Consider the following 8,735-nt stretch of genomic DNA (forward strand, 5'->3'; position numbering starts at 1 on the left):
GGTTGTTTAAAATTATTTATAATTGATTAATTGGCAGTAGTTTGACACCCATGTCTCTCTTACAGGTGATTAGCCAGTCAAGAGCTAGGTTTAACCCTAGTATCAGCATGATTAAGAAGTGTATTGAAGTGCTGATAGACAAACAGTACATTGAACGCAGCCAGGCTTCAGCAGATGAATACAGTTACGTAGCGTGATGTTGCTGTCCTCCTGTGTGGGTGTGAGAGGATCGTTGCCATCACCATTTGGTGTGTTCCTGTGGGGAAAAAAAGCAGGCCTGTGCCTCCATAATTTGGTCATTCGGCAGCCCCTGTTTTCCTGCTGTTTACAACATCACCAGTGCCACGTCATGAGCATCAGAGAAAATGCCTAGAGATATTTCAAGCTCATGTCATTATGACATTTCTTAAAACTTTATTGAAGAATGAGTGAAGTATTGCTGAAATGTGGAAATTTGGTTGGGTACCATGCTTTTTCTCCCCTTCACGTTTGCAGTTGATGTGTTTTTTTTTTAATGTATCTTAAAGGACATAAAATAAAAAACTTAAATATTGTAATATGACAGATAACCTAATAATTGTATCTACATTAAATGACAAACATGATATTGCTGCTTGTCAAATAAAAAATAAAGAAATAGAATGCCTTTTTTATGTGGATGGAGTATCACACTAAATATATATTAATGTTCATGAGTCATCAAAGCAGTAAATGCTGCTTTAGTTGCTTTTTTATCTGAATGGTTTAATTCACTTGTACTCCTACTTAAATCCTACTGAAAAATGTCAATTATTGTTTTTGAGTGCATAAAAATGCATTCAGCATAAAGAATGTTTTCTTTTTAAGGATTGGGACTACATTGTATATAAGCATCTTGAATATTGAGGATTTAATTCCTTCAGGAGTTTCTGGTGATGTACTATATACCACAGAGATGTAGTGTGAGGGAATATGTGGTGACTTCAAGTCTGGCATAAGAAAGAGCCTTCATCCAAAAATGATCTTCTGCTTTCATAATGAATTAATTCTAACATAGACTAATGCCCTATCTCTCTTGCCTTCCCCTCTACTTTTCCCTCTACTTTTCACAGGTGTAGGTGATCCTGTGACGCCAGTCTGTTCCCTCTGTACGCCTGCCTACTTAAGACCCTTACACTTCTCTGATATTTCCATGCTAGATTCACTCATAAGTCACAGCTATGCCTAGCAATGCATAACCTTAACAACTTTAGAAAAATCTGTATGTTGTATTATACCAAGTGCCACTTAAATAGACATGAAATTCCATTATTTTGTTTATTATACATATAAACAGCCAGTATTAGAATACTCTGGTCTGTTATATTTATTATCTATTTAAACTGTCTTCCCAACCACCACAACACACACACACACACACACACACACACACACACACAGTTTTTTAAGCTAAATCTTTTAAAGCATATTCCCACATGAATCACTTCACTTATAATACTTTAGTGTATATCTCTTAACAGATTAGGCTTTAACAAAATAATAAAAACAAATAGCTTTTACAGTTGGTTTGTTTGACTGCACTTTTTCTAACTCATGTCTCTTCAGTGGTTAAAAATCTCCTGAGCTTATAATGACTTATATATTGTATATTTCATTGTACCTTTCTTCCTAGAGAGGAAATAATGGCAAACTGTGTAATACTGTACATTTCACTGTCAAAAAGCAAACCTTTGTTTTAATAACTTGTTGATAAAGTTTTCCTAATTGGTTCCTTTTTTTCTTAAATATTTATAAATGTTAAATCAAGCCTTAGCCTAGTATCTGTCAAGAAAATACAGGGTGGGACAAAAATAAGGTTACAGTTGTTTATATGGAAAAGAATAATTAATAACTAATAATATAAGAATAAATTATTTCATGTACTCACAACTGTAAGCCTACTTTTGCCCCACCCTGTATATTATGGAAAATGGGCAAAGTATTTGTGCTGAAGTCTATGAAAATGGCTGGTGAGTTTTCCTCGCATCTTTTTCCCATTTTATCTGAAAGAAAATATATTTAAGATATGCATGCACATGAGTAAAGAAGAGGCCAGACCCATTTAACCAATCTACCAGCCCAAAAGGGAGCAGCGATCAGAGTGAATTTTAGACCTTGCCTCAGCCTCCTGAAATCCTTACTGCAGGAGATCTGAGCACACAGCCCAGAGTAGGCTGTACGCCTTGTGCTTATGGGCAGGAAGAGTCAGAGATTTAAAAAGGGAAGAAGAGGAAGGAGAGGAGACGGTTCTCTGCTTTATCTCAGAATAACAAAAATAATGTGAGTAAAATTTGCAGAGGTTTTAACAAGAACATTAACACTGAGGTGGTTAGCGTGCGTGAGTCTACAGTGTGTTTTACAGCTAGTACAGCTCTTGTCAGCCATCCATCCTTCCCCTTTGAAACCAGGAATGTTAACTGCTCCTGGAAGTACAGACTTGTTCTAGGGTTTAGTCCAATATTGTATGACAATTTGCTTTAATACAAACAAAAGAATAAACAGTCTGGGATTTTATTTTTTTTTTACTTTTATGTATAATTTAGTATATCTATAGGATTTTATAACCTGTGTAGTCTGCAGTGCTATAAAAGTCCTGTTAATTTTTAAGCTTTGTTAAGTGTAGACTGTGACAGGTGCTTCTATGTATGTTATTTCATTTGATCTTTAGATAATCTTTTTAACTAGGCAGTGTTCCTGCTGTTACTGACCTGAAACAGGTCCAGCCCCTTGATAGGTGTGAGCCAAAATATCCCTCCAAGTTAATTCTGTTAGTAGGAAATTTATTGCAGGCCAGGGAGCAGGGAGTGCACTGGGGATCATTCCCTGAACAGTGCCTCCTCCAGAACCAAAAACAATGTGCTATTACAGAGTTCCTTGCTACATAAAGAAAATGGCGGTGTACTCCACTGTGGGTGGAGAGTTTAGTGTCATAATAGGGTATAATGCCAAAGGTTAATGTCATTCAGTGGTCCTGTGGTCTGGGGCAGGTTTCTTATCTTTACCTTCTGGCACTGACGGAAAATATCTTTGGCAAACCCTGTTAGTACTCAATCAGTAACCAAGCTTAGCGAGTGTTTAGGTCATTACATAGGTTTTCTTCTAGTCTTTAAAACCCTTTTAAAGGGTTTTCTACCTGTACCAGCTAGGAAGGCTACACTGCCTTTCATAGATGAGGAAACTAACAAAGAGTTTTCTAGGAGTCACTGCCAGAAACTGCAGATCCTGAATTTAATCTCAGTCAAAGCTGTGCTAATAGTCTGTATATAGTGCAGTTTATAAGATAGATGGAAATAACTTCAATAGCTTTTGCTGACTTAAGGAAAAATTTCTGGTTAAATAATTTGTGATAATAAACACTCATTCTTTGTTTCTTCAGATACCTATTTAAGATGTAGATGAACATGGTTAAGTGACTTGGCTCACAGCAGATTCGTGGCAAAGGGTACTTACGAATATAATAGTTTACATGTACAACTATAGAGCAGTTGTTTCAAGTGTATATACTTAATGCAAACAAGCCAGTTTTCAGTTAAAATTTTTTGAGCTATATGTTAGGGTGGTCGGTGACACAGGCTATGAAAGAATTCACAGAGAAGAAAGTGTAGAGAATAAAGCTTTAGTTACTCTCCAAGAAAGGGGAAGGGCATGGTGTGGAGAGATACACCACCCTTGAGGGGTAGGGGCTTTGAGCTTTTATTGGATTATAATTGGATTAAAAAGGGTGAGGGGGTGCTGTTGTATGGCCTGTGGGCTGTTGGGGCGTTTTGAGGAGGCTACAGTTTGTTCCAGTGTTATTTTCTGCATGTGGCTGTAGGGAACAGTTAGTTCTTTTCTTGCTTCCAGTCATTTCCAGTCCTGGGGACAAACTCAGAAGAGTAAAATTGCAGTCATGTTTAACAAGGTTATCAGCCTGCTAGGCAAATGGTGCCACAGTAACAAATGGGGGTGGCTTTTTCCTTAGTAATGGATAATGTATTGAGCTCTTAATTTTTGGTTCCTAGGGAAAAGCCTTGATTGAGCAAGGTCAAAGTAAAGATGGGAACTTTTAAAATACTAGTCCTGCCCTGGCCAGGTGGCTCAGTTGGCTGGAGTGTCATCTGTACACCAAAAGGTTGTGGGTTCAATTCCCAGTGTGAGGGCACATACCTAGGTTGTGGGTTCATACCTAGGTTGTGGGTTCAAGCCCCTGTCGGGACGCATACAGGAGGTAAGTGATGAATGTTTCTCTCTCACATTGATGTTTTCTCGCCCCCTCCCCTTCCTCTCTAAAATCAGTAAGCATATCCTCAGGTGAAGAAATAGATATATATATCTATGTATTTCATAAAAGGGCAGTTAGTTGTACATGGCCTTAGCTGAGTGGAAATTAACATGGAGAAACCAACTAGTTGAAGATTGATATATTCATCAAACATTTTTAAGGCTGAAGTAATTAGGCAGTCCTTATAGGACAAAACTGATAGGCTAGAATTAATGAAAATTAGGATTTACTGATGAGAAGTAATTTTCATATGCAGTGATCGCACTATCTAAGGTAATTGTAAGGTTTTTCCTTCTCCAGCCCTCCATCTGTAATCACGCAATTCACCTTTTGTCATTTAGCATATGTTTACTGGTGCCTGTGTATTGTGGGTACAGTAACTGCAGTAATTGGCCAGAACTGTAAGGTCTGTGCCCACATGGAGTTTTTAAACTTGTCTCAGTCATAAATGTGTCATTCCAAGGGTCAGCACTTGTGAAGGGAAATCCTAGGTACTCTGGGAGGGTTGCATAAGAGAAATTAAAGGGGCAGGAGTAACAGTGAAGATCTCAGGTAAGAAGTAGCAGCCGGAACCTAAGAATCAAAGGAACAGCATGACTGAATTACACAGATTTTAAGCAGGGAAGTTATATTTGCAGGGAGCTTATACTAAGCAGGGAAGAAAAAGTATTGGTAAGTTTTCTTAGGTGATGGGTGATTGAATATTCACTTTTTAATTCTTTATAGTGTACATATTTATATATTTTTCCTTTGGTGTTTGTGAACTATTTTATAGTATTTGCAAGTTTTAGTGGAAAATGGATAACCTGCATTAGGGTGAAGAATGGAACTCTAGATGCTAATGATGGATAGACCTTGGGAGAAGGTGAGCAGTTCACACGAGTGGCCGAGTGGCAGTGGTGATCTCTAGAGGAGTAAAGTAGATAAAATTGACACAGCTTAATAATGGGTTGGAATGGAATGGATTGGATGAGTGTGTGAGGGGGAAACCCTGGGATAGGACGAGGATGGAGAAGGTGCATATGGTCATGGTTGTAGACATCTTGGGCATTTGACCTGCTTTTCAGATAGTTGAGTGGAGTGGGCAGATCAGTCTCTGCTGCATGGGAGCTCTGATCCTGAATCTTCTAGCAATTCATAGAAGTTTTTTAATCCATCTCATTGCTCTCATTAACACTCATGGCTTAATATCCAGGTTAAATGTGGCTAGAAAGTAACCAACATTTAGCACATGAATGTATTACATGGGTTTTTAAGTAATAAACAGAAGGATGGAATGATTGAGAGTATTTAGTTTATAAAAGCTCTAGGATTTGACTTCTTAGAACTTGAGTGGATGTCTTTGCCACCCCACCTTGAGGCAAGGAAACATTTAAGAAGTCAGGTAAAGGACCCAAACAGAAGCCTGCCATTTGATTATCTCATATTCACAAATCTTCGTTACCTGTTGGTTGAGCACCGCCCTTGAGGGAGAAATACATTATTCGGGTTTTGTATTTTCCTGGCAAGTTTAACAATATCATTTTTTTTTCCAGCAAAAAGGGAACCTTTGGAAATCAACTTGTAAATAACTGGAATAAGAAAGGAAAGGTTTTAAAAAGGTTTTTGTTTATCATTTCCCTTTTCCCTATTGTTACTAACTTACTATTTATAGTTAGAGTAACTGAGAGTTGCAGCCAGTGTTGAAGTTAGCACTCCTGGGGAGGGGGTAAAGTTCTTGGGTTGCTAATTTTTTCCTATATGGCCAGATTGATATTTTTCTTGGCAGAGCTTTGGCAATGCAGGAAAAGGATGTGAGTTTTCTGTGGCTTTTATTACCAGCCTCGTTTACGTATCAGCTAGCTCACGGGAGTGCTGTCAACATAGCTGCAATCCTATGCTGAGAGCCTCGGCTCCTTCAAGTGGGTGATTTTATCTGTCTTCTAGGGAAGAAAAGACGGATGTGGAAAGCAAAGATAAACTTTTAGCCAAAATAAGCTGTTTAGGGTAAACTGTTTAGCAGAACATCTGCCCCAAGGAGGTCAGTGAAATCACAGAAGTACTCTGGCATTAAAGGAAAAGCTGAGTGCTGACTAGAAACAAAACAAAAAGCTGTTGTATCATTTAGTTTATATACAGCTGAAGTGACTAAATTCAAATCAATACTCTGCTATGAAGTAAATATCTGAGGTTCCTTGTTCAGATTGTACATTTTTAAATGACCATCTCTAAATGTTGACAAGAAAGATGAGGACCTCCAGCCACTTGGTAAGTGGAATATGGAATGGAACTATGAGGTACAAGAAATCCGGAAGCTGCATGCCCTCTCTACTTGTCAACTATGTGCTTGACCCTGGTTGGAGCTACCCTCTCCACTGCTCCATGCTGCAAGGAAGGGAGGCACTCAGTAAGGATGAGGTGTCCGGAGACTAACACCTCACTTTGCTGCTCTCCCCACAGGCAGTGGCCTATGTCTAAACAAGGCTTCAGTTTGCGTTCCTTAAGAGGCTGCACATTTAGGAGTGCAACCTTGTAACATAACCTGTATCTACAGCCTAGCATACCTAGCAGACACTTTTACTATGAATTCATAACTTTGCTTAGATTAACCTGTAAACCCATTTAGATCACCCTAGTCATTAGGAGATTATGTAACATATCCTGTAACTTGCTAAGAAGGTCTGAGACTTAATTGGTTTGAACTTCCTTCATACTTCCCCCACCCTTGACATCAATGAATGCTGGAGCTGTCTGTTCAGAGACAAGCCCAGCAGGATTTGCAGGACCAGGGCGCTGATCCGAGTCAAGCTGCCTGGGACTAACCAAAGTGGCCTAGAGGACCCTCTGCTGACCTCTCCATAGCTTTTCTCATCATACCCTCAGTATAATACTAAAATCTCCCTGGAGCAGAGCTTTTCCACCATTTTTGAACATGTATATGTATAGCCATGTTTTCTAACTGCAGGCACAGAAGTGTCCCCACCTATACATGTGGTGGTGAAGTTCCTTGATGTTTATGCATGATTTCCCTGAGTAATGACAACTCTAATCCTTTGTTCAGGGACACAGTGCTTTTGGAAGTGACCCCTACCCTCACTTGAGTGCTAGGAAGTTTGCTATAAAGTTTGCCCCTTCTAAAATCATCATCCAGGAGTTGTCTTTTGGTGGGCTGGCAATGACTGAGTCATAGGACTCAGTTCAGTCTGATAACAATCTTAGTTCTAGAAAAGTCAGGCTTACTGTTGACCCAGTAACCTAAATCCAATCTGATTAGATCTGAAAGCTCTGAGAGCCACTGGAAGTTCTTGAAGCAAGCAGTCCGGGATTCTCTGGGATGCAGAGATAAAGGAAGGGAAGGACCAAGCAGCTAGCTAATAATATACAGGGTCCAGTACAAATAACACCCTTTTTTGTTACAAAATCTTTTATTACAACATTATAAGCGTGTAATTCTGTAACATAATAATATCACACTCAAGCATACCATATGATGTTTTAGGTGAAATGTTCAAATTAAAACTATATTACACCCATATTACCCTACCAACCACACTCAAACAAGCTTTACTTCCGCCGGATCCTGTATTTTTGTCCATGCTACACCATCAAACCCACCAGGGATGACTGATAAAAGAGCAAATATGTAGTCAACTAAGAAATTTCATGGTGCGCAGTGGAACACCATTCAAGTGCTGTGGTTTCTGAAAATACACGAGTAATACAGTGAAGTGTGATGTGAACTCAATTAAGGTAGGTTCTTTTCTGTCTTAAGTGTTTAACTTTTTTGTTTTACAATTGGTGTGTATGGTCATTTTTATGAGAATCATCTAATACCTTGTACTTAGTTACATACTGATTGTACATGTGCTTGACCCTGTTTTGGGCCACCCTATCCACCGCTCCATAAAGCACAGAATTCAGTTACTGCACTGGGTTGGATAGTGTCCCAGCCCCACGCACCAAATGCATGTCCACCCAGAACCTGTACGTGTGACCTTATCTGGAAATAGGGTCTGTGCAGATATAATCAAAGTCATAGGGTGGACCCTAATACAATGATGTCCTCACAAGGAAAGGGAAATTTGAGCACAGACATGTGGGAGCGAAGGCTATGTGAAGACAGAGGCAGAGATTGGAGTGATTCAGCAACAAGCCTGGGGACACCAGGGCTTGCCAGGAACCATTGGGAACTGAAGAGGCCAGAAAGGACCCTCCTCTAGAACTTTCAGGAGAGTGTGGCCCTGCCAACACCTTGGTTTCCAACTTCTAGCCTGCAGATCTGCAAGAGAATAATAAATTGTGTTGTGTCAAGCCACCAAATTTATGGTGCTTCGTATTGGCAGCTCTAGAAAACTGATACATTTCCCTTAATAAAGTTTTTTAAATGGGATTGTTTAAAAATTTTGTGGGCTTTTATATTTTAAATATTTTACAATTAGGAGATTACACTTGGGTATAAAAGCCAACTAAAAACAAA

The 8,735-nt window shown here is 39.1% G+C and overlaps 1 protein-coding gene across 1 annotated transcript in view; it reads left to right on the forward strand.

Moving 5' to 3' along the window:
* CUL2 (cullin 2) overlaps positions 1–1,750 on the forward strand; it is a 129,229-nt gene extending 127,479 nt beyond the window's left edge. Inside the window, 1 exon segment of the mRNA XM_036027496.1 lies at positions 66–1,750. Within this exon segment, the coding sequence (XP_035883389.1) occupies positions 66–197 (132 nt within the window). The 3' untranslated portion in view covers positions 198–1,750.
* The last annotated feature ends 6,985 nt before the right edge of the window (positions 1,751–8,735 follow it).

The sequence above is a fragment of the Phyllostomus discolor genome, chromosome 1 (genome assembly GCF_004126475.2).
Source record: "Phyllostomus discolor isolate MPI-MPIP mPhyDis1 chromosome 1, mPhyDis1.pri.v3, whole genome shotgun sequence".
Taxonomy (NCBI): Eukaryota; Metazoa; Chordata; class Mammalia; order Chiroptera; family Phyllostomidae; genus Phyllostomus; species Phyllostomus discolor.